Genomic DNA, 27,291 nt, shown 5'->3' with positions numbered 1-27,291 from the left:
TTAATTAGTTTCAACATGTCCATTCAAAGTCCTGCTATCTATAAGCTTATTACTGTTGCTGTGGCAAAACCTTGGGTAACCTTTAGAAAGAACTACAAGTTACTTAACCTACAATTCTATACTACTGCCTCCTGAAAGTAACTCAACTCTCTCTCCCTTTTCTTCCCATAGTCAGTCCTGAGATATTCTCAACCAGAAGATTTTGGCACAAAATAATAAGCAGTCACTCATCTGAGTCAGACGCATTTGTGATCTTAGCCTGAAAAAAGCTGTTTGGTTTGCAGCTACATTAGATCCCTGCCTCCCAAGGTTCAGAGGCAGCCCCTACAACTAGGACCAAGTGTGTTTAAGGATTTATAAAAGCCTGACAGCTAACTAGAAATCACCAAGTACTGTGGAGCCCAAGCACATCCCTTTTATTATTCAAATCTACACTCAAAAACAGGCAAGTGTTTTCTGCAAAAAACAGAAAAAGCATTTGTACAGATTCAGGAAGAAATGGTCTCAAAACTCATCTGTGGATGACAGACACACACAGATGCCATGGATCTGTACATCTTGTCATTTATCTGTGTATGACAAGAACTGTCTGGACACAATCCTGCGCCATGCGCTCTGGGATGACCCACTGTGGTCCCTTCCAACCTGACCCGTTCAGTGGTTCTGTCCAGTCTGGCACAGCTGGCACTTACCCCCCCTCCTCTGTTTGCTTGTGAACATAGGCCAGGATGTCTGCAGCTCTGCCAGTTCCTTCACACACCACCACGGGCACCGGAGGGCTCTCCTGAAGGAAGTCTAGAACTGTGAGGATGACGTTGGGGCCACCTTCAAACACAAGGGCCACCACAGGCACACCTTGGCCAATTCCTGGAAAATGGCAAAGATAAAATCCAGACAATGCTGTAAGCGTACAGTGAACGCTAAGGCCAGTTTTACATATTTAATAAATCAGGTTTGTCCTTTCTGTTGAATCAACATTAAAATACTGTCTGACAGACAAAAACTGGTGGTAACACACAGTTTCAAGCACTTTATGTCCTGGGCTGGGACACAAGCACTGCCAAGCTGGCCAATACAGCAGGATACAATCTACAAAACAGAAGAGATTCCTCACAGAAACATTCATGAACTACTGCAGAAAACTGAAGAATTTTTCTTTTTGAATCTCCTCTTCCAACTTCCCCCAATAATTTCCAAAGGTGACAACACATACACAGTTTGAACACAGGTACATGGGAACCCTCTACTGATGGGAAATATTGCAAGAGCATTCCTGTAAGGGTCAAAGTACATGTGTTGCTCCACAACTGGGAAAACACCATACTGCAAACTCTGAAACTGCCAGTGTCAAAACCATTAATTAATCAGGCCAATCAGGACTTGGTGACAACACCATTAATTAATCAGACCAATCAGCATTTGGTGACAAGACCTGAGGTGACTCACATTTGTTTTTACAAAGTAAATAGACAACTTCATTCATAAAGGATTCCTCTGTGGTCCCAGAGAAATCGTAAATCTACCAGCAACAACCAGGGTCCAGAGCAGCTGCTGAAATTCGCAATTTTAGACTTCAAGCATAAACAAAAGTTTTAATTTATTTTATTTTGTCATTCAGACGTTTGGTGCAAACAGCTTTTTCATTAAGCCATAGTAACAGCCCTCAGGCATCAGAATTACTTACTTGCATGAATCCGTTGCAAATTAATAGTTTTTTCCAGTTCTCTTCGCAGTTTAACTTCTGCTCCATACTTTCCAACTGTTCCATCATCCACCAGAATGAAATGGGAATGGAGGTTATTTAGGACGTTTAGTTTACTTAATGGATTTAACAAGGTCTGATATGGAGCAACCACCTAAGTGCAAGCACACAACAATGTCTTTTACTTGCAAAGATTCACACTTGTTTCTGTGAAATTTAACTAGACACAAGAACTGGTGGCTCAACAAGAAGCACTGGCACATAAAAGGAAGCACTGATACATATAAGCATGCCTTGGATCAGGACACACCAACAGCTGCAGCTCTGAACTTGGTGCAGGGAAGCAGATAATTTTATCACTAAAGGATGCCGTTCTGAAGGGTAACAAAGATCCTTTGAAAACGTATCTTTGGGGAAAATTCGTGACTTCTCCAGCAAACAGCAGCACTGAAGACTCCACATCAAAATTTTTCAACTTATTATCCTCTCTAAATGTGAATTCTCTGTAATACTTTAGCATATTTGTTATTTGATTCAATAGTATCAGTGGGGGAGGAAAAAGGATTGTACTTAAGAACAAGCTCCTCCTGTAGCACATTTGCATTTTGCAACTTGTTTACAGTAACGATCTTGCATAAGGCACAGATGTCAGTGTATCTTCATAGTAAAGCAAGTATTCCAATGATGCAAAGCAAGGGAAAAACATGCTTGAGCAGATGTGTCGAAGTAAATGAGGTAAATCATTATTTCAGTTAGGTAATTCCTCCTTACATCTCTTCCAACAAGGTCGTTTCTGTTTTCAATCACTCCCCACGGAGCAATCCCAATAGTGCAAATCTTTCGAGATGATCTGGAAGCGTGTTCTCTTAGAGCATCACCAACATGTTTTGCAACACCTGTTCGTGCATAAAAAAGATTCCAGTGCATTGAATGGCACGTCTTACTAAGAATACAAATATTTATTTAGGTGTTTAGCCGTTTTATTTAGATAATCAGGCCTTTAAGGACCTGGAAACTTACTGGACACACTACCAAAGAAAAGGCACCATGCTACATCTACTAGGAGGAAACAAAGTCATTCAACAAAACAAATATTAGCCCAGCAAGAAATAAAGAGTTTCCAGTACATGTCTTTTTAATCACATTACACTCTTCCTTGTTTCAAAAGCAAAACCCAGAAAACAACCAACCAAAAAAAAAAAAAAACCAAAAAAACACCACACCAAAAAAAAACCCCAAAAAAACCCCACAAAGCCCAAAACCCAGCCCCTCTATATCTTATTTCTCTTTTCAATACAAAACAGTAGCCCACTTTCAAATACATATGTTCAAAATGTATTATTTTAATTTCATTTGACCAAACTCATTCAAATTTCTTTGGTTTAGGATGTAGCAATGCATCCATCCATTAAATCTTTTGGCTCTTATAAAACTGCTATCCAGCTAATTGTGCACCATCTTTGCTAGTTCCTTACCTGTGTTCACTCCTCCAGTTATAATCCAGGCCCCTGTGGTCACTGCGGCTTTGATAAGACCTTTGCCAAGCAACTGTTTGATGCGTGGGTGAAGTTCAAATTTCTGCATGCCCCCATGGACAGATATTACAAGTTTTGGCAACTCCATCTGCCATTCTTTGAGCATAAGTTGCAGAATAGCTTCAGGCTTAGTGTCATACGACAATCGCACATACTGCAGGCACAAGAACAGAGTTAAAAGGTTCAAGTGTGTATAAAGAGGAACCAGGATGTATTTCAGGATATATTATCCTACTCCTGGCTATGGAAACTGTAATTCACTTTCTCAAACCACAGGAGATACAATAAACGAACAAGCTTCCTTTATATCCTCTGCAGTCCAGATGTGACAGTTTTGAAAGCAAGTTTTGGAAAGGAAACAACTACAGAAGGATCATGGTATTCCATCCTACTGGCAAAGTGACCTAGGAAATGACTCTATGAAAGCACTGGATGATCTCTAAATTAGATGAAATTCAGAAGTATCTACAAAAGCTCTGCCATCTGCTGGGAGAGGCTTTTGTGTCCCCTGCAAAGAGTTTTACAATTGCTTGGTTTTCCTTCCCTGTTCCTGGTGGGAAGGAAATCTACATTTTTCAACAGAAAACTTCAAAACTGGCAACTTTTTAACACTCTATGTTTAACAGCATAAGATTAAGTAGATGGCTGATCAGCTACAATGCTGACACATCTTCAGTAGGAGCTACTGAATAGATGGGGACAGCAGGCAGAAATTGAACCCTTTCTGAATAAAGTTCTAAATAACAAAACAACACTACTCCTTTAAACTGGTTTGAGTAACCCCACTTGCACTCTGCAGAAGGAAGCAGAAACAAGAGTGGGCAGCCTGGCATTTCTGTGCTCCTGAAAAGGGTTCACAGCAATTTTAAGCTACACTAAGTACAAAGGAACCCATACACTGCTATTAAGAACATGAAAGAACTGTGCCAAGGGCCCTTCTCACACAGAGATGACCTGACCTGGAGCACTGGACTGTCCTTGGGGCTTCTGCCAGCTGCAGAAAGAACACAGCTCCCTCACTCAAGCACTTTGGTTTGACCACACAAGTCACACTGTACAAGCACTCCCTGTAGCCTGTAACTGCATAAGCTTTAAATAACTTCTACTAAAAATCTTTTACAAAGAGAAATTAGAAAGAATTCAAATCACAACAAAAATGCCAGAATAGAAGAGGGCACTGGTTTGTCACAATAGAAGTATCAATATTTTCAGCCTTCAATTTCAGAAGTTGAATTAAGCATTCAGCAGCAACATGGTGAGAGGAAGAAAAAAAGAAACAACAAAATATCATACGTGCCTTAGCCCTGTAAGAATGAGAGCCACCTTGAAAGTTGATGACACCATAAGCATCAGTAGAGGTCTGTTCTGTGTGTTTTTCCACGGACCATTCTTCTATTTCCTGATTGTAGTTTTCACCCAGCTTCACATCGGAGTACTTCATAGCCAGACTGGCAGTGAAACAAGCATGTTGTCTGACCAAGCGGCCACAGCAGCACCTGCACCCACACCAGGGAGAAGGCTTTGGTAAATACTGCCATTGCAGGAGACAAGAATTCCCTCTATCAATAACAGCAACAGAAGAGATTTAGAAAGCAAAGATTCTAGTCATTACATAAACCTCTTTTTCAGAGTGAGCCTTGTTGTCATAAATATTTACAGCAATAGTCAATTACAATATATATTATTATGCAAAATACTGAAGCTCACTAAGGCAGCAAGCTGGAGGCCAGGAGAAATTACTTTTTTGAACCCAAGTAATTTATATAACATTTATAAATCTGTGACCTACTTATTGCAGACAGTTCTTTAAACATTAGTTGTATTTATTTTATATCTACCTTTCATCTACTTGTCACTCATAATATTGATCAAAACTTTTGAAAACCCTCTTATGAAAGCACTTAATGAGAAAATATTCATAAATATTGTAATTACAAAGACCTTTTTACCTGACAAGTTGCTGACAAATCTGACATCCTGGAAGGCATCTGTAAGAAATATTTAAAGATATGACTAAACTTCTCACATAATTCACACAGTGAGCAATTCACCAACAACCATAGGCCATCCTTAGAAACTGAAGGACAAACTGTGGTGGGAAAGTTGTAAAGTCCATTGTAAGTTACAAATAGCTTAAACTGAAAGGGCAAGTGTTGAAGACCATTCTGTTCCTTGTTAAATGCTCTGGAAATTTTAACAGCTTCCTAATGACTTTGTTTGCATTTGCAAATTTTCCATGTGCAGCAATTGTGGCCATAAATTCTTAAAGCTTCCCATGTCACATGATTTCAAGGAATGTGGTGAATTATTTACAATAATTTGAAAATTCTACAGCATTTAGTTCCTTTTCTGTTTATAAATAAAGTACTTAAATGAACAACAGTAACCTGCCCCAGTATAACAAAAGAGATTTATTAGTGTTTTTTAAGGAAAAGAATGAAACAGAAGTTCTCTCAACCTCAGAAGAAAAGGGTTCTCAGCTGCTTTCACATATATGAAGCTTAAGAAAAAAATGGTGATCTGAAATCCATAATTACAATATTAATATTACAGGGGGATAAAACTGCCTTAAAAACACCAGTGTAAAATCTATTTGCCATTTGCCTTTATTTTGTCTGTGACACAAGTGTCATGACTATGCAAGTCAAACTCAATCATTGTAGGAACTCTTAAATTATACCTGTAACACCTGGTGAAAGTCAGCTAGATATACACTAGAGTCATCACCAACTTGCTCGATTTCACACCTCTAATTTAAGATAAGGTAAAAACAGGATATGAGAAATGCTAAATATTCTTAGCCTCCCCTCTAGAAATATATTTCCCAATTTTTCAGCCTAGTTTTTTCCTTTAAGAACTTAAGTATGAAATATTATTCCACATCACATGAAATCTGAACAGTTCGCATTTATCTGTTTTCCCTAGAGGCAAGTATTTCTTCAGCCTTTTTTTTTTTCTGGATAATTTTTTTTCCCACCCCAATTCTTGGTTTTCTTTATTCTTCTATGAATTTTTAACCCTTTTTTTCTACACTGTCAGCTTGATTTTCACACTTCACCCTACACTTACAATGATGTTTTTTAAATTCCAGTAGAGGACATCTCTATGAGACTCTCTGACTTCAGAAATTTCTTTCTCACACCCCCCTCACTATAAATAGATCATAGACTTTAGTAGGAGGAGTGGTAAGAAGGAGCAAAGGGAACAGGAGTTTTTTGGAGATTTCTGCAATACCAAAGTCCTTTCAGAAAAAGAAAATCCAATTCACAGAGCAACAATGTCCAGTCAGAAAAAGCACAAACCCAAGACAGTATTTCATACAAAAAAACCAGTCCAACACTCAAGAAAATACTGACTTTTTTAATATTAAAGAGCAGCAATGAGTTCTTGCATAATTTCTCATTTACCTGTGGGGGTCTTTTGAACTCGGTATAATATACACACACTCCCTCTTCGTGAAAGTATTTTCTATCCAGGATTTCTGGGACTGAAAAACAAAGAATTTAACAGTATTATAAAATAAAAATCACATACCTTTGCAATGAAAAAAGCTTTTTAAGGTAATGAGCTAGAATATGAGGGGTTTGCTCTCTCAAAAACTAACAAAGCCATGTATGACCTTACCAAAGCACCTCATACATCTCTCCAAAAGTTGAGACAACCAGAATCATTATGTAATTTATACACAAATCATTTAAAATTAGAAGTAATATTTTTCAAAGCTAACATTCAAATAGCAAAACTTTTAATACATAAATAAATATGTACCCCAAAAAACACCCCATAAACAATTTTAACATACACTGTTACCCTATCTTGCTAAGAAAAAAAAATCAGGTCAAATAGTAAAAAATTACCTGCACCAAACTGAGATAATATTATTTTTTCTATTTCTCTTTTTAATGAAGTAAAATTTTAATCTTGAAATTGTGGGTAAGGAAGCTTTCTAACAATACTGGCAATCTTTTCAACTAGCAATAAATAGGTCATAACCTTTTTTCTTCATCAAGACACTTTTCATTCCAGTAAATAAAATGAATTGGGATCTCTGAACTGTGTTCTAAGGTTAAACTTGAAACATGTTCTGAAACATGAAATTAAGGATGTTCACTACTTCAAATGTTTACTATTCTAATCACTGGACATAATTTCTTCCAGTTGCTTTAAACAACCACATGAACATTATCTCACATAATAATCTTAAGTTAGCTGCTAAACAACATCATAATGTGTAATGTCTATGTCACTTTCCAGCAACACGTTGGCAAAGACATTCTGACAGGACTTTTAGAAATTAAAAACATGAAAAAATCTTGGAATGCTAATTTGCATCCTATGCAACAACACTTTAAATCCTTACTGAGATGACATTACTTCATTGCTAACAGCTACATTTACATTTTACCTTTAGAAAAATTTGATAAATTTCACACTGTTTTATTTTACAAGAAGAAGGAAAAGACTGATGGATATTATTCACAGGTATCTAGTCAGAGGTCTGCAGAAGTGATGAAGAAATTAAGATTTTTTTTTAGATTATAAAAGAAGTTTAAGCAAAGATGGATGCATTTTTCACTAACTGCAACTTCAACATCAGTTTAAGATAATACAGAGACATTATTACAAGTAAGAATGTACCAGCTAGTTTTAATAAAGACCCCCAGAAAACTCCTCCTGAACTGCTCACCCTCTTTCAAAACATTTCCCAGACTCAGCAATCTTTTCTGGATTATTCATCACGATCACCTCCCAATATTTTGCTCTGATGATGAATTTATCAAGACAGCAACAAACTGCTGCTCCAGATTCTGTCTTCACATTAAGAAGGTTTTTACTCTTCCAATGAGGAGGGAAAGTGGCAGAGTAAAGGCAGAAAGAAAGGAGAAAAGATGCACAATCCACAGCAAAGAATCATGGAAGGAAAAGCAGGACAACAGAATGAGCACTCACACAGTGCATTTCACATTTAAACTAATCCTCTACACACCTGGAATAAATTAAATAGCCAAGGTCATCACTGGCTACTGTCCTAGCTCCTTTCCCTACAGCCAGGAATGAATGCTGTAGCAAAGAAGGCAGGCCTAGCAAGGGAAAAGCAAGATATTAAACATTACATGCAAGCACAGTGTTAGGGAGGGTTCCATATCACCATTCCATTTATGGCCCTTTTCCCTCTTTTTTGTTTGTTGGGGATTTTTGGGTGTGTTTTCTTTTCACTCTCCTCTGAAGCAGAACCAAGTGACTGACCCCTAAGAGGCTTGTGAAACAAAGAGATCTCTTCCTCTGCTGCCCTCAGAATCAATCTCTAATCTTTAGCAGCATCTCCTCAGTTTTTTAACAAGGAAAGTGTACCATCCACCACAGAGGAGCTGAGTATTTCCTAGGACACCTTTGCCTTACAAGAGCGGGGCATAAAACAGCTCTCTCTCTTCTCTACCTTTATCAGATGATTAGCACTGCTACAAAAATAAACTTGATATATGTGTATATGTACATTTATACATATATCATACTAAATGTGTATTTTAATATATAGTTAAGTAGCCCAAATTTTTACCTCATTGTTAAGGGGTTTTTTAAGCACTATTAAGCTTCAGCCTTTGTGAGACAGATCCCAGTTCTGGAAGCTACTTTCTCTTGCCTGAGTCCCCACTGTTTACGTGGGAATCTTTGTATTTAATTTCTTAAAACTGAGCACTACTTTAACACTGCAGCAGTTTAAGCTTAACTCTGCAGATCCTGCAGAATATAAAAAGACACAGAAGAGTAATTTAATACTTAGATGTTTCAGCCAGCTGGCTAAAACCACACCTTGAAGCAAGAGATCAGAGGCAGAACATGCTAGATGTTAAAATCCAAAGAATATAAACCACAAGCAATTGCGTCAATTGCTCCACGCAATATTGTTTTATTATCGAGCGGTGATCAAAGCTGGGGACAAGGAACACTGGCTCACAATGTGCAACAACACTTTTCATAATAATAATAATAATAAACATAATAAACACTTCCCAAAAACAGAAAAAAAAGACCCCACAAAGCCCCCAAAACAAAACAACTAACCATTTATCAATTTTTCTCTTAAATAACATAGTTTTAACCCCTTATCAAGGATTTATCTCAATTTTTCAACAGTGCAACTATTGTCACATCACTACTATTTTATCAGTCACCCCAAGTCAGTTATTTATGTAGAAGAAGCTCTGTAATGTTATTAAAATGTACTTGAAACGTCTTGGTAAAATTTGACTCCCTCTAGAAGCATGCCTGTATGTTAATTAATCTTTATTGCAGAAGATTTTATACAGAATTTGCTAATTCCACAATCTTGTTTTCTTTTGAGAGAGGAAAAGAAAAAAGAAAAAAAAAAAAAAAGAAAATTCAAACCAAGAAGAGAAGAGAAGAGAACTGAGTGAAAGACAATTCCCATAAATGGGTAAAAACCACATTAAAAATGCAGGAAGTATTGCCTTCCATGTAAATAAGAACAACTATTACATAATCTTCCTATGATGACCAGAAAAAGGAAGATGCTATGAGGACATAGTTAAGTATAAATTAGTTGTAGCAGTTACCTCTAAGAAATGCTCCTCATCAGCTAAAGATTAAGTTAAAACAGGAGATGCAGTCTGAAGTCAAAAATCAATATGCAAGTTACAGACTGTTTAAGAAAAATTGCCTACTCTTCTTAAAGCTTTTTCATTATCTGAACAGGATACACAACTCCACCCCCAAACTGTTTCCAGTAAGAGGCAGCTCCTGCTGCTCCAAGTGCTCTGTTTTCCCAGTGTATTTTTAGAAGATGCACTTTACACCATGGTTATGGGTAACATGGGTCAGGAGCCTTTTAGCAAAAGGCACAAGCAGCACCAACATGAGAGATCTACTTTTCAACTATTTACTTACTTTCTTTTCAAAATTGCATCTTGTGGGGAAAAAACCAACCTAGCTTCCCATATTCTTTCCTGTGCATTCTCAGCCTCTCAAGCTAAAGAAATTTAGGAGTTACAAGAAAAATTGTAATACAATTTATATTATTCCAGAACTACCTTCACTTTTCAGGTGAATCTGAAAATTTCACCACATTAAGACCTCACAGCTGGCAGGATCTTGTCTATACACATAAAAATTCTTAACTTTTACCTTTTTGGAAGAGGTACTACAGTAACTACTACTAACTCCTCATCCCAAAGAGGCCAGGAAGGCTTTTGCACAGATTTTAAGCTGTAGGTTTCACAAGATACCTCATTCTGCTTGTACTGATTTCTGAGCACAGTTCACTGTGTCTTTCAGTAGTTCTGAAAGAACATCAAGCAGAAATCACATAGATGTGATTCAATCACCTAGAAGAGTTATATTCACTCTGTGATCATGAATAAAATAAATATGTCACACTATTTAAAATAAATACGTCCTCTCCCAACAGTTTCACCAATGCTGAAAGAATTCTAATTGCTATTTGAGACAAAACTTACACAGGTACTTGCTGAACTACAAACTCAAGAGAACATGGCCAGTTATTTCCAACTTCTGGAAGTATCTAAATGCCAAGATAATCCCATGGCCTTTTGTAACAGGTGGAAGTTTTACCACAGTCATTTTATTTTTAACTATATTTGACACAGCAATAGCATTAGCACTCCAAAGCTCCAATAACAGATTATTTATGAGTACCTGCTCAAGATTTATATGTTATCTTTACTGAAATTCACACTGGATAACTTTAGCAAGTCTCTTTATAGAACGAAATTTTTACCACAAATTATGAATTCAGGTTTTGTATATAAAGAAAATTTTAAAAAAGGAGAAAATATCCCTGAAGTACAGTATGAGATCAGGTCTCAGAAATAAAAAACAACCCTCTACCCCTCTCCTCCCTTCAGCTCATGTGTTTTTAAGAGCTTCTCATTCAACATATTAAAAAAATGAAGACAATTAAGTTCTAGCAATTGATGCACGGCAATATGGCAAAGCCTTATCAAGCTATTGTGAAATTCTCAAAGTTTATTCAACAGGTTTGGTCTGCATTATTTTCTCTATAGAAAGTAAGCCTGCCTTCCTGGCAAGATCTCAAAATGACTTTCATGATTTTCAAATAACAAATATGGCAGGTATAAATAATATTTGTAGCTGGCAATCCTGAACTTCTTCATGCACAAAGGGATCCCAGCTTATTTTTTCCTACTCTTTTGTGATACTGTACACTGTTGTAAGATAATAAGTTACAATATTGTAACAATATTTGTCACAAAACTAAAATTTAACTTTTCCCAACTATATTGCCCAGGAGCCTGCAACAGTGCATAGCAACCCAGCAGTTCTCCTGACAGTTTTTCAATAAAGCTCCCCACTAAAACAGCAAAGACCTAAATTAATAAATATTTTGCTAAACTGTGACCTTTTTGGAGGGCTGGTAATGGGGATTTCAGTTACTGATAGCATAGATTGAGCTTCAAATTTAGAAATCATATCACTTTCTACACAGTCTCATATTTCATCTTTCAAATCTGTTTATACCATATGGCAGTTCAATACCTGCAATACTTTCTCAAGGAAAAGATATGCCAATTTTATTTATCCTTTATTTAAAAACTAATATAGACTCTATATTCTTTCTCCACTGCCTCAAATTTTCCAAAACGTTTATTTTCCATCTGGACAGAAGAAATACAGGAAAGTTTTCAGTTTCAAGCCTGCAAACAAGAAGGCACAGTGGAAACTATGTGCAGCAGGAACAGTCGTGCTAGCACTGCCGCAGAGCAGTCCTATCTGTCTAGGTCACTTATAGCCAACCAGAAAAATTTCAAAACATTTCTAAGAGACATACTGTACTAACAATGTCCTTTATCTTGTCTATTCAAGGAATTGTCCACTGACATTGTTCCAGCTTGAAGTTACTGCTTCTTATGTAACTATACATACCACACCACTCTTCGTGACTTACCAGAGGATCTCTTATCTGAGAAACCCACTCCATTATCCAAACACGTGCTACACCATGGGACTGACCTGTGATCCCTGCCCAGACAACCAGCCCTAGCCAGGCACTGGGCTCCTGCAGCTATAGCTGAAAGGCAGAAATTCCAGACAAACCTCTATCTTATTGCTTTTATGCTAGATACATTGAATAAAGCCAAACAGTCCTGATAAATACAATATTCAATTAGGTTAATGCATATCAAGTAATTTATAATTAAGAAAGTTTCTTGTGGGAAGAGGAGCCATAAATAAAATGCACCAAATGAAAAGTTTCAAGTATGTTTTAATACTGTTACAGAGCCTCCTCTACATCAATAGCTCTGAAAAGATTTCTAAGAAGTGCTTCAAATCCTTAAGGCAGTAAGAACCACACTCCACGTAAAGCACCTGGACTTGGTTTTAGGACAAATTAACTGAATTACACTGAAAGTGTGCACCCCAGGATGAGCTGAGTAACTAAGCCATTGTGTATGGGGTGCAGAGCTAGCTGAAAGACAGTTACATCTATCTACCAAAGAAAATACTGTAAATTTTATATTAAAAATACCAGCAGAGCACATCTCAGTTCCTCAAGGAACTATTTATCACTTGAGGAAATTCTTCAAAACTTCAGCTAACTAAGCAAACAAACAGATGGAAGGAAAAAAAAGTTAGGTACTTTAATGCCATATATTTGCTACCACTTGTTTTAAACTCTTGGCTCTGTCAAACCCCAGGCATTTAATTTACTGGCCCTCCCTTCAATTTAAAGTTACATATTTCTATAATTTTAGTTTGGGGGTTTTTTTCTATTTTAAAAGAGGGGGAAGAAAACAAAGCATTTAGGCAGCTAGTATTATGAACTATATTTAAAAGACTCTTTGACACAGAATAACAGTGCTGTCTGTCCAGACAAGGCACAACACACACAAAGCACCTACAGAACTTGTTCCTGAGTCAGTACCTACAGTATCAGTCAACCTCAATTTTTTGTACTATCTTCCATAGAAAGTATGGATATGTGCAATACTCAAAAGACAGAGGCTCAGACGTTATCTCAATGCCAGAAGATATTTCTGCAGTGCTTTAATGTATCCCTGTCAAGTATGCCACTCTAAATGACAAGGACTGTGCTGCAATCTTAACTGTTGTTTAACTCACCACAAATGAGAATTTTTGCAAGGATGTTTTACCTGCTGCATCAGGATTACTTATTAGTCTAAAAATCAGCTTCATTTACAAGAAGTTGGTTCTTTTCTTTTTTTCCCCCAAATGCATTGGGGCATCTCTTGTCCCAGAATGTGCCCAGCTCAGACAGACAGACAGACCCATCATGCACAAAAAGGGTTCTCAGCTATGCTGAAGGTCCTGTTCTGAACAGAACAGCTCACCAGGCTTCACTGGACTCCTAAGAAAGCAAACAGCTCCCGTTTCTGGATTGAAAAACTTTCTAGTGAAAATACTGCTACAGTCCTGAAAATAGATTGTTTGACAGCAAAAAAAAAAAAAAAAAAAAAATTACATTAACTAAAAACTGCTGAAGCAAGCAAAGAAATAGGGCAGTCAGAGAAAGCCCTCTGTCAACCCTGCACATGGGAAGCAGATCTCAAGTGAGCCAGAGAGCAAAGATAAGAATCTTCCTCTCAATGGCTCCCTTAGTGTTGAGAACAAACCTCCAACAATCCTATTTTTTATTAAACAGTTCAGGAGATTTGCTCTCAACAGATTTCACAGCAATCCAGGTCTGTAACAGAGCAGCTATTGTTTTATCAAGTTCTTCTCTGATGTAATGAAGCCACCACAGAACTCCCTGAATCCACGTGCAGTTTTGGATGCAAAGGGTAATCAGGATTTGTCAAAAGGGATTTTTACAGCTCTCTCAAACTTGATGAAAATTATTCCAATCTGCTATTTGGAGAACAGGCTGTTTTTGAGAGAATTATTTCACTGTATAATTACCAAGCACATAATTCAGTTGTTTAGGGATATCTTTTTTCCTGCAGATTCATTTAATTAAGAATACCCTAAATTCATGAACAGAATTTAGCATTTCGAAGTGGTGCCTTTTAACCCTGATGCAACAGAATAGAATCCACAGACCTAATAATTTTAGTATATTTTTATTACATTCAAACTCAACCAACTTTACCCATATTGTTGGGAAAGTTATCCTCTAACTGCAATAAAGGTCTTTCAGTGGAAAACTCAGAGTAAATTAAGCATATTTTAAAATAAGTAAATTTATTTACTTAACAGCTTAATGTCTGTTCTGTTAGACCAGCCATAAAATTACTCCTCTTTTAAGTATTAAATTTAAAGTATTAAATTTGAAAATACCTACACCATCCACACAAGGCATAAAATAAACATGAATATGCACCTAGAAATATTTCACAACTGACTCTACAGTATGAGATAGCTCAGGTCACTATGGAATGAACCATCAGTTGATTTCAGAAGACAATCACCCACTGGTGTAATTTCAAATTGGGTTTTCTCAGCTGATGTAACAATAAACACCTTCAGGGTTAAGTGCCCAACTATACCAGATACAGTAATTAAACTTGCCAAAACCAGAGACTCCCCGAGACTGTGTCAGCACAGCAGATGGCAAACTGTTCCTGAACATGCCTTCAGAAAAGCTGAGGGGAAGCAAGGAGAGAAATGCATTTTAATTTTCATTTTCCAACAACTTTCATTGATGGAATTTGGAATTTTGGTAGGAAAAAGAAAATACAGCAGAAGGTAAACCAGTTTCATTGCTGTGAGCTGAAGTAAATTGATTTCTAAATAGTTTACATTAGCAGACTTCCCAGCTCATGAAATACCAAGCTAAAAAATTTTACTCCTACTACAGAATCTATAAATTACTTCCTCCAAGTTCACAGACCAATCGCATTTTGATGCATTCCATAAAATATTTCTAAGCATATACTGAAGTTATGACCTAGAAGCTACAAACCAGTGAGTTTTCAAAGGAGATGAAAATAATTCTTTACTCCCTAAAACTTAACTCCATGATGAAAGAAAATGAGAGAAAGAGTGTGTGGTTGTAACTACAAGAAATATAGCTACAGCTTTTCAGCCAACATTTTCACTCTTAATATTCACTTTCTTCAAACGAGATTAAAACAAAATATAAGCCAAACAAAAAAATCATGGCAAAGTACATAGGAATGTCTGCAAGCCTGTCATCCAGTCCCTGCTTCATTGATAGGGTTCCTTGCTTAAAATCCACTTTTAATTACGTTGAATGACCCATATAAACCAACCTCAAATCTCTTGCATTTTCAAACATCCAACCTCCTTTCCCTTCCTTATCCAGTGATACAATTTACAGTCTGCATGCTCCTCACCTCTCGCAGCACCAGAGATTTTGCTGCAGTCTGTGATCATTCTGACCCTACCAGATGCAGATTGCAAGCCTACACACTCTCTTAAATAGGACCAGCAGGAAGGCAGAGTCAGCATTCCTACTCACCACACACACAGAACGATGCCAAGTCTTTTTAAGTCGCTCAAAACATCTCTGTGGGTATGAGGGCTGGTGCCTGTCCCTGGTCCTTTCTGCAGGGACAGATGGGACACACTGTGCAGGCTGCTGAAACCCTGCGTGTCCTGGCTCGCCAGACCTACATGAAAGCACTCGTTTGGCTCATAGCTCACATTTCTGGCCAGTGCTGGGCTTACCTTGCACGTGCCACAGAGGGTGTAGGAACAGACAATCCTATAAACTCTGGATTAATTTTTGGAAAAAATGAGGCTTGAGGCATGGTTTCAGCAGTAAAGCAACTCACACAGTCTGGATGCAGTTGCTCTCCTCCTCAAGCAACCTCCAGTGCCTTCTCCATTCACACAGGGAATAGACAAGAAAGGAGGTAGTGGTGGCCACTTCTGGAAATAAAGCAGTGGGAAAGGGCTCCTGTGACCAGCCAAATAATTCATCCTGCCCTCAATTTGCTTCTGCTTTGTTCCCAATTAGAAACCTCAGCTCTGGCAGCCGCTGTTCCTCGACAGCTTTAGAGGCTGCAAACCCCTCACCTCGTGCTAAGGATGTACTCCAGCCATATTTGAGCTACAGATTTAAGGAAAGTCCTCCCTTTCTAGTTCATGAAGTGCATGAACATCTGATTAATTCAGTATGTGCTGAAGCACATTACAACTACAAAAGCACACTGGAAGGGTGGATGCTGTTTGTCCTGCTCTACCACTTTCTTAGCTGTTCAATTTACAGATCTGACTTATTTTTCATGTCGTACAAAGAAAGACACTTCTCTATCTTCACAGCAAAGATTCTGGTGCCTCCTGACTTAAGTAGGCTATTATTAACTCACTAGAGACATGGAAACTTGTTATCACTAAGGAATTTTTGACATAGCTGGCCTCAGACAACTCTTTGAACATCTATTAAAAAAAAAAAAAAAGGAAGCCTATGCCCACACTAATTATGGCAGATCAATAATACTTCTTTGAATAGCATGAGTGAGAAGGAAGAGCAACAGAACATTCTAGTGGGCACATGACATAGGAGACAGAACCAGACCACTGCTAAGGATGATGAAATTTCACAGAACCTATGTTTAGACACAGAATCTGGGAAAACAACTTTATTGTTATAATCAAAACTACTGAAACAAGGAAAGAGCCCCATTTGCAAACACATAACCAAAGACCCAGCTGAAACAGACCTGGAAGTTTGGATTCTCCCTGCCTGTACACACCAGTGTGCCAGTATTTGTTAGGCACAGTAGGGGCAGCAAACATTTTGGTCAGCTCTAGAGTGATCAGACTTCCTGACTAGAACAGACTGGAGAAAGTAGGATGAGCTGGCATCAAAGCAAGCCAAAACAAGAATTTGCTATAGTTCACCTACTGCCGAATTACAAAGACTTCAGCATTTTTAGACGCAGCTCATAACAAAGAGCTACTGGATTCAGTTACACTTCCACTGCCTGTCAAGACAAAGCAGCAGCTCTCCTCTCACAGCCAGCTCAGCCTGCAGCTGCTCAGTGCTGACTGCAGCCCCACCTCGGGGCACAGGAACCCTGACAGCATTCAAGAGACAACCACGTACCTAAACACTTATCAGAAGATAAAGTTCCCCACTGAAACTATTCAAGTAGTTTCTGTTTTCCACGCTAGAAAAGTGCAAAGAAGAAACTTAACTGGGTTTGTTAAAGAAATGAGAAAGCAGCTAATTACTGTTTGAAATAATATACAATGTGTATTTAGGCACTTCTAAAAATTTCCACCCTGTTTTGAGAGGGTTGTTTGGGCTTTTGATGATTTCAGAGGCTCTTCTATGTTAAATACCACAAGTCTAAATAATTACTCAGAAACTAAATATATTATTTTTAGAAATAAAGTCCCCTCCTTTTTTTTTTGCTTGGTTTGTTGGATTTTTTTGATTTTGTGTTGGGTTTTTTTTTTCCCAGGGTAGTGGAAACAACTAATTAAATAATATTGACGGACCACAACACGACTTCACATGGAAAATGTTTTCTATTTATAGCAATTTCTTCCAGCATACTAAATGCCAGTAAAACTCACCAATGCTGTGTGGTATGTGGCACAAAGGCCAGTCTAAGCTGTACTGGACTAATACCTGGGACAGGCTCCTCCCTGGCCTGCTGGGAGAAGAGTGAAGACAATCATCCTAGAGAAACAAAAGACACCAGCAGGGAGGTGGAGGTCCTGGCAAAGCCAAGAAACACAGAAGAAAGATTGGCTTTCACAGATGCAATTCTTCAAATTATAAAGTGAGGGTGCAGTCAGAGAAGACAAGCTGAGGAAGTTCCTACTCTGGCCTCCCACCCATTCTCCTGCTACTTCTCCCCCACCTGCAGTTGTGCACTCGCCCTCTGGGAAACTGATTGAGCTCCCTAAACCAGCAAATTACACTCAGGGGGGAAAAAAAAAAAAAAAGTAGGTAGCTTTAATGTCATAATTAACAAGATTCAAATGTAAACTGGTCAGAAAACTAAAGCACGAGGAAGAATCACATAGCCATGATCAGGGTGGGAAGAAGGGAAGTAGGACATCCCTTTTGGTAGCAGAAAGGTACTGGGTTGGCAGAGGAGCTGAGCTGATCTAAGCATATTGCCAAAGTACATCAAAATAATCCCCAAAAGCACACAGGCTCTAGGCACACAGGGAAAGACTACAGATCTATCACACAAAAAGATTTATTTTTTTGATGCACACACATGCTGATATTCAGGAAGGAAAGGAAGTTAGGACTGTATTTCTTTATTTCTCAGAGAGGTGCCAATGAAGCAAGAACATATTGCCTAAGGTCACATTTTGGAGTGGTAGATACCCTGTGTTTAAGAACACCATTCTCATCTGGCACTGAAGATTTGTTCTAATTCATGGTATAATTAACATTCAACTCCTAATACATTAATTACTAAAGATTTTTCTTGTCCTACATGCAAGATCTTTCTATTTGTCAGAAAACCCCCCAAAACCCAGTAATGACGCCCAAGAGGATAGTCAAAATAACTAACCTTATCTCAAGTTGTGCTAATTTTTCTACATCCTCTTTGCAGAGAGAAAAGAGCTGCTCTGAAACCCCCTTGGTCTCCACTGAGCAAGCCTGGGGACACACTGCCTAATTAGCTCTTGTGAATAATCCTCCCCCTCTCTGCAAAATCTACCTGGATTCTGCAGATTGCCCATGACCAGAAAACCTCCTCCTATAACCTGAGAACAGGATTTCTCTGAAGGCAGAAAAGCTTTGATCTTGTACATTTTCTCCACCAGGAAGAAAACACAGCCTGAAGTTGAGTGCACTGTGCTGTCCAGCAGAGTGCTGTGATTTTACCAGTACCAAATATTTCTCTGGAGGGCCAGGAAACACCGGGCAAACCAGAGGATGCATCCACACAATGACCCGTTTGTTAGCAGCCCTCAGCACCACAGAACGTTCACCTGTAACCCAAGCTGGCAGCCCAAACCAGGACAAGGGTGATGAGAGGTTTCTGCCCTCTTTCCCTACATAAGCAACATAAAAGGCCACTTTGTTTCACTAAAGCATTTGAAACAATTACAGAGAATTTAATGGTGAACAGTCACGGAGTTGCACACGGAGCAGTAAAACGTATACAGAGAACTGCATGCACACAGACCAGACCGTGGGTTTTCTACAGCTGAAAATTAAACAATCATTTTTCTGCATAAGACTTTTATAAAAGAAACCAAGACTAAGACAGACCAATTGCTTAATGAGGCATGGGCATAAATCCTCATCAAGAGCATTTCTGAAGTTGCACAAATTAGAAGGGCGAAGGTTATTTAAGTGGCTATTTCTGTTTTTCAGTGCCTCTGGCTGCAAAGCCAGTTGATGCCAGTTTAAGAGGTAAAAGTCCATCCCCACCTCCACATCTGTGCTTAGTGGCCCTGGCTGAGGCCAGGTGAGGGCTCACAGGGCTGTCCCCAGGGCAGCAAAGCCAGGAACACCTTCAGCAGTACTGGGGTCAGCAAAGAGGAGCCTGTGAAATCAAGGGGACCGAGCCTCTTCCACCCAGCTCTGCAGCCAGAGCCACTGCCACACCAGCCACTGCCACGTTCCTAGACAGCCCTCTGGGTATTTGTCAGCTAAGGTGTCATTTATTGTTCTTTCCCTAGTGCAAGGTTACTACCACAAGCAGGAGTTCCTTCAGGATTAATCTCTCAAACTCTTCATCCAGAAGATCACCTTCAGCCATATACTCTTCTAATCTTCTTCATATACTACAGCTGAAGTTTTATTAAACTTTCTGTTTAATAGGATTCTGCAAACTACAGAAAATAATGCAGCCAGGGAACACAGGAGAAACTGGTAAGAGTTTGACATTTAAAACATCATTAACTGCACCTACTCGTGTAGATTAACTGATTTTTATAATTGAAGAGAAAGTTGATTAACAGTTCTGTAATTACACAACTGGTATTTTTAGGCTCTAATCATGTGTCACTTAAGCACATGCATAATTTAACCTATCCAGGTGACTGAAGTTATGCCTAAAGACTTGCATGACCTGCAGCAGCACCAGGGACAGGCTTTGAAAGGAAACAGTTTTTTCAGAGTGGCTCTAGCCACAAACTAGAATACTGCATTACACTCACAACACAAAGCCAATCTACATGCAATTTTAACAATGTTGTACAGCAGCATGACTGTCTTTGAACTGGTCCACATGGCTGCTGTGCTGAGCTCTGGCACATCCATTAGCAGAATGCAGCTTTGGTTTCTCCTAACCCAAAGAAACAGGTTCAGCTTCCTGAGAAAGTCAAACAAGAATGGGAACAGCACTAAAAAGCAAATATGCTGCATGCTAAGAACACCGAAAAAAATCCAGGAATATTTTGTTACATAAGACAAGTTACCAGCAGTAAATCATTTGCCAACAGAAAAAACCTGATGGGAGGGATCAAACTCATCCTGGTGCAGCTCAGTTCAGAGACAGACTGGAGCACAGCACATCTAGTAAAAGAAAAGTGATCTTGAATCTGTTAGCACACATTCAGAAAAGCAGGTCAAGAAAAACGTCCTCTGTGAATAAGAATTTAGATACAGGAGTACTCAAGAATAGGCACCAAGTGCTTGCAGGACAATTAAGGCTACAAAGCAATCTGGTTTATACTTTGAAGAGGCCATGGAACCTGACTTGTGTTGGTACAGCTCCATCCATGCATATGCACAAGGCTGTGAGACCCAGAAAACATCCATGTGCCATGGGTGATGCACAGAGTAACTGAACACTGCCTAATGCAATAGCACAAACCAAATCCCAGGCACCATGGAGCAAGCTTCCAATCCAGCTTCACAGCTCCTCTCAAGCCTGGGGTGCCACAATCCCATTTGCCTAAGCCTCTGCACATGATCCCAACCTATCTCATACCAGCACCAGCATTTATGCAGTCACATGGAAGCTGATTCAGGGAAATGACCAACAAAATAATCCACACAAAAAAAAAAAGGAAAGGAGGTGACGGGAAGTTTATTCGATTCAGAGCCCCAGTGACTGAGCACAAGGAAGCACAAAGGGACAGGTGAAAAGGACACAGCCAGGTTTTATAGGAGTTTTGACTGGATTACAACACACCTTTAAGAAGAGCTTTGGCACATATGGCAACAGCTAGCAAAGGGCTTGAACAGCAACCCTTAACCTGAGGTAATTACCCCACAACACATCTCGAGCACTCCAGGTCAGTCAGAAAATATACTGTCAATAAAATGAGTAAGAGTGGGAAGGACTGGGCTGCTAAATAACACTAGCTCTAGGAGAGCACAACTCTAGAAATTTTTAAGCAATAAGTGCTTGTGAAATTAAGTTTTCCTAACAAAGCATCCGGAAATTCATTTGCAGAAGGCATAAATGTAGATTTGTTTATTAAACTTAAACTTTTAGAGCCAAGTTTTTCAAGTCCACATCTCACAAAAACTGCAGCATTAGAGAAAAAATTAGCAGACATTTGGGTAAGAACCATCAGCCAGGGATACCTTGCAAAATTCAACCCTGCATAAGTCAGGGGCCTAGGACTACAAAGTGAAAATTCTGAGCAGAGGTGACAAGAATCAAGTAGATAAGGTAAAGAAAATGAGTAGAGGTAAGTGGGAACAAAGCAGGGAACAAAAGCTGGTATTCAATTACAAAAACCATTGTGCTACCACTGACTGAGCTGTAACAGACACTTTCCCAGGCTTTGAGAATTACAGAGTTATGGTGAAAGGCTGAACACCTAGATTAAACTCATTTAGAGTTGTAACTGAGAAAGTATTCTCAAGAAAGAATGATTTAGTGTAACACAGCAAAAAGATACTTCATTAATCACCCAAATGTTGCCAGTAAAAACTCAAACCAAAAAATTAAAATCAGCAAACCAGAACTTAATTGCAATATGCCAATTCTCAAAACTACAAATTCTTTCCTTTTTTTTTTTATGTCTGCTCAGTTTAGCCGTAAACAATTAAAGGCAGAATCCAATAGCACTGGGAGTCATGACAAAGAAACAAAAAGCTTGACCAGGCTGTTACAGATCTTGAAAAAGAGGTCCAATGCTCTCCAAATCAAAGAGGCCTCAAACTCTTGCCATTATATTACTATCAGTAAGTGTAGACTGGTAAGATTCACATGTGCATAATTTTCAAAAACTATAAGCACACAACTACACTCATTGAAACTGTGTATTGGCCTGGTGCATGCTCTTTGCAAAACATATGATTTGCATTTAAACAAAATGAGCACTTGGTGTTGGACTATATATGATGTAAATTAGGGCTCTCCACAGACAGGCTGAAGATGAAGTCCCATTAAAGCTTCACAGAGGGTTTACCATAGCTGTTTCTGAAGTTAGATGACCTAAAAACATCAGTTGTCCAACCACATGCAGCAAAGTACTAACCTGATTACTTAAACAGCCTCTACAACTCTGATTTTGCAGCTGTAGAAAAATCAACAGATATGCCATCACACAAATCTTACTCCATCCTCTTTGAGCTGAGAGCAAATGAAACAAAGATGGGCTGACATACATTATCTCAGCAACTGCACATTTGCAATACACAGTGTTCAAACATTTCAGAAAATGTGACAACAAAATGCTTAAGCTAGAATGAGTTTGTACAAATCTTTTTTAAAGAAACACAGAAATCCCCATAATTAAGATTCAATCCAAGCCTACAATTTCAGTAGCATTTGAACTTGGGTTTAGTTAAGGGGAAAAAACTGCACAGCTTATAAACCAAGCTTTAATGTGCTGTTGGTTTGGTACCATACTTTAAGTTCTCCTTGGTAATTAACCACTCCTACCTTACAGACTAATCCTGCAACATCCTTCTACCATATGCTGTCAAACCACCTGCCACAGTTAAATATTCTGCCCTTTCATAAAGCAGTTTTCAGAACTACCAGCACCACTATTAGCAATACAGTTATTTTACTCCCTGTATTCCCCACATGTTCAGGACACTTTTCACCCAATTTTTAGGAAGGAAAAAGAAGATGTATACAGTTTATCTCTTGTTTTTTTACATTTCATTATCCCATCAGAAGTTCACTGGCCTTTCCTTCTTGGAAAGAACACAGGAGTAAGAATTGTCCTCTGGTCACCTAGCAGCAATTAGACAACCTGCGTGGCCCCTTCTTCTGTGCAAAAATTATAATAGCTGGGGAAAGAAACAAACTCAGGTTGTTCTGTGGGTCCAGCACACCTGGCAGTTAAAGAAAGTGGCTCACATTCTACATGTTAAGCAAAATATAGGTGTAAAGGCTGAAAAAACTCACCACTCCTCGAGAAAGCTAGTGCTCCTTCCAGCAGGGGAACAGCTGTGATGGAGGCTGCTCTTGGAAGCCCCACTGCTGCTCAGGGCTGTGGTCCCACCCAGTTAGGGTGCAGCTGTTCAGCTGCTTAATGACTGGCTGCTACCAAGACAAATCACCTCCTGAACATCCTCCCTGCCCTCCTGCACAGCAGCAGGGATGCCCAGCTAATCCTGTGCTGAGCCAGGACAGGCAGCAAAGCTGGCCAACACTAAGGGTCTGGGAGTTTACTTTTCCTGTTCTTTTGTTAGATTAGTTTTCTATTACTTAAAACACAAAAACACCTACAATTTAAGCATAAGAAAAGCCAAGCTTCTCATAATAAAAATAACAGAAACCAAAGATTAGATAGACCACTTTCAGCACTGGCTGTATCCCGATATATGACACCATCACCTTTATGTTCTCATTATGTGAGGAAAGCAAAGGGATTAAATTAAAAAAAAAGACAATAACAAGACTGCAGAGACTACAATAGAGGAAAGAGGGCTTCAGGCCAGAGAATACAAAGACAGTGTGCAACAAAAGTTCAAGTTTACCACAGGTCAAGTGGACTATTTTTTGTAGAACCAATGAAGCACAGACTCACTTGTCAGGGACCACAGATATTTGTCAGTATCAGAGGTAAAAAGTGACATAGCTTTAATAATTATGTAAGTATCTTATCCAAATACAGAGGATGAGATTAATCAGTAATTTATCTAATGAAAAGTCAGCTGCTGAAATTTCCACCACTGAAGGTAAAATGCACCAAGACAGAATTACTCACAGACACAAGAAACATCACCCCAAAACCAAAACTTCAGTTTTGAAAAACACACACACACACTGATTTTACTATCAGTCTGCCCTTAAAAAAGTGAGGAAAAGAAACAGAATTAATATCGCTTGTTTCACGAAATAAACAGGGCATGTAAATATCACAGCCAATGTAGATACTGCTGAAAGAAACTTGGAATTCCAAAAGAAATAAATATCAGCTTAAAAAAAACAAAAAGACAAAGACATGTTCTTCAGGGTAAATATTACGGCATGAGAAGTATCCTTTCATATTGCCTTGGTATCTCAAAGCCTTACAATAAAGAAATCCACTCTCATGCCTTTCAAGACTGCAAAATTCTATCAAGCATCTCTCTTCACACACAATTTTTGACAAGTCCTCTTAGAGATTTATTTCCAACATTTCTGATGCCAAAGAGCAAACCAGTATAGCCAAACTCTATTGTGCCAGAGCCAGTTATTGAAGTTCAAAACAATATTGTTGTGTTTAGAAAAAGTTCATCTGCCATGACTGTCCACGAGGATTGAATAGTTAACAGAAATGCACCTCCTGAATGGGCCATGAAAGAGAAGCATGAAAAATGTGGGTGTTGGTCCAAAGTTTCCAGGAAAGGGAAGCACAGCAAGCGGCAAAGATAACGATGAGAAAAAGAGAGGACTTCAAATGCTGCAGTCTATCACCAGCAGAGCAGAGAAAGCTGGGCTGATGTGGTAAGACAAAATGGTTAATGCAGCAAGACTAGTTAGGCAGAGCCTCAAGGGACAAGAAAATAAATGAAAGTTTAAAACACAATGGAGTAACTCTCTCCAAGATAATCCACGTGGGGAGATAGATGATCTGATACAGATAGTGTGAGATAACTGTCAAATGCAAGGTGATGTTTCAAGGTGCCTTTGTATGACAAGTGAACATTACCCTTCCACTGCTGAGCTCAAGCAAGCAAAAAAGTATCAAAGTACAACATCAGGAAACTAAGGTACAAACAGTCCAAACTCAGCCTAAATAGCTCCACATGCACAAAGGTTCCCCCCCCTCCTGCCTTGAAATAGCAAAGTCAAGAATGGCCTCCTACCAGAAGGTATGAAGGATGATCTAGCAGACATTTATCTCACCCACACAGACACATTTAAAAAAAAGACTGAACAGCCGGAATTGCCACATTGAACAACTCACTCCTTAGAATAATTCCTGATTTAATGTTGGACACCGTCCAGCAATTATTCAAAGTTGCTAAATAGTCCTGAAGCAGCAGGGAAATTTTTAGCAAAATGAGCTTGCATAAAATGTCCTATATTCATCTCAACCAAAACACCTGTTTAACATAGGTTTCAAAACATTTGGTAAGCACGCAGCAAATATTAAACCCTGCAAACACACTACAGTGCCAGAAAGGCTGCTGAGTCTCAAATTTACAGAATTATGATGGGTAAAACCAATCTGTACATTTCTAGGCTATGTTAGCACCTAAAAACAAACACCCACCAGAGCTAAATTTAAAAAATTAAATAAAAGAACCCAAATCCTCCACTCCTCAAAACTAAACCCAACACCAAACCACTTCAGGTGAGAAGAGCAAGTACCACGCAAGTGGCAGATGCCAAGCACTCTTTTAAGTCAGAATGGAAGGTTGCATTTTCAGCTTCTTCCTAGAGGAGTGCTGGATTTGCAGTTTCTAGAACACAGCCCACATTTCCACACAGTTCACAGATATACTCAGAAATAGAAGATTCATGGGCACCAATCCCCGTGGTTTTTAAGAAAACACCATGAAATAAAACACCTTTATTTAAAATGAAACAAAGCATCTTACTAGAATTTCAAGCAGACTCTAGAAATCCATATAATTAGACTTTTCGCTTATATTTTCAAAATTACTTGAAAGCACTTGATGCGATAAGCCACCCTATATTCTTTAAATATTCAGGAATAAACTTATTGGGATGAAGAACTGTTTAACAGAAAGAATATAGAGCTGGATTTGAAATTGCTTTCTTTGCAGACACTCATACATCCCTAAGTATATAAATGCTCCCTTATGCACAGCATGTTGAAACTGCAAAAATCAAATAGGTGTAAAGATCAGAAGGGAAGGACTGCTGCAGCCCAGAGAACTACACCGTGTGAATTCCGGTTTCAGACCAAACCACCACGACGAACGGAGGCAGCAATTACGGGGAGCTCTCGTTTCTAAGCGGTGCGGTGCCTCGGCCGCGATCCCGGCACCGCTCGGGGCGCGGAGGGTGCGCGGGAGCGGCGGCGGGACCGGCGGCTGCCCCGGGCACCTCGCGAGGAGGGCGGCGGCGGCGACGGGAGCCTCGCCCGGCGGCGCGGGGCATTCCCGGCCGGCAGCTCCGGGAGGGCAGGGCCCGCAGGCGGGAGATGAGCGGGGGCCGGCAGCGCGGAGCCCGAACGTCCCCTCCGGCCCGGGCGGCGGGCAGCGGCGGCGGGCAGCGGCGGCGGGAGGCGGCCCCGGCGGCTCGGCGCGGCCGAGACCCGCAGCAGCCGGCTGGGACAGGTCTGATCCGGCGGCCCCGTCCCTGCCCCCTCCCCGCCGGGCGCGCCCGGCCCCGGCACCCCCGCGGCTCTCACCATTCTCCTCAGGGCCGGGCTGGGTCTCGGCGCCGACTCTGGTTCTCCTCCCGCCGGGCAGCTCCTGCTCGTGGTTCGGCGTCGGCGGTGGCGGGGCCTGTCTCCATCTATCGGGGCTGGGCTCGGCGGCAGCGGAGGGCTGGGTGGGGAGCGGCCGGGCAAGGACGACGCTCCGGGGACGAAGGGAGGCGCGGGACGCGGAGGACGGCGCTGGTTCGGCTCCGCACGGGGACTCAGGGCTGGCGGCGGTCTCGGCCCGGCGCCTCTTTCTCATAATTGTGCGACTCGGCTGGCGGAGGAGCCGCGGCGCTGCCGCGTCAGCGCGCACCGCCCCCGGCAGGAGGAGGGGGCTGGCGGGGCGGTGCTGCCCGACCGCGTCCCCTCAGGGCGGGCCGGCCGGGGCTGTGAGGGGTTCTCTCG

General features: G+C 39.9%; 1 protein-coding gene across 1 annotated transcript in view; it reads right to left on the bottom strand.

The window, feature by feature from the left end:
• The window catches only part of TRPM7 (transient receptor potential cation channel subfamily M member 7), a 52,661-nt gene extending 25,655 nt beyond the window's left edge, over positions 1-27,006 (bottom strand). The window contains exons 1-8 of the mRNA XM_059858419.1: positions 26,872-27,006; positions 6,645-6,724; positions 5,187-5,225; positions 4,535-4,733; positions 3,178-3,391; positions 2,474-2,598; positions 1,685-1,856; positions 693-867 (exon numbers count right to left, since the gene is read on the bottom strand). Coding sequence (XP_059714402.1) covers positions 693-867; positions 1,685-1,856; positions 2,474-2,598; positions 3,178-3,391; positions 4,535-4,733; positions 5,187-5,225; positions 6,645-6,724; positions 26,872-26,874 — 1,007 coding nt within the window. The 5' untranslated portion in view covers positions 26,875-27,006. The remainder of the gene's footprint in view (positions 1-692; positions 868-1,684; positions 1,857-2,473; positions 2,599-3,177; positions 3,392-4,534; positions 4,734-5,186; positions 5,226-6,644; positions 6,725-26,871) is intronic.
• Between the last annotated feature and the right edge of the window lie 285 nt (positions 27,007-27,291).

This window comes from Haemorhous mexicanus, chromosome 13, assembly GCF_027477595.1.
Source record: "Haemorhous mexicanus isolate bHaeMex1 chromosome 13, bHaeMex1.pri, whole genome shotgun sequence".
NCBI lineage: Eukaryota > Metazoa > Chordata > Aves > Passeriformes > Fringillidae > Haemorhous > Haemorhous mexicanus.
This window is presented reverse-complemented; position numbering and strand designations above follow the sequence as displayed.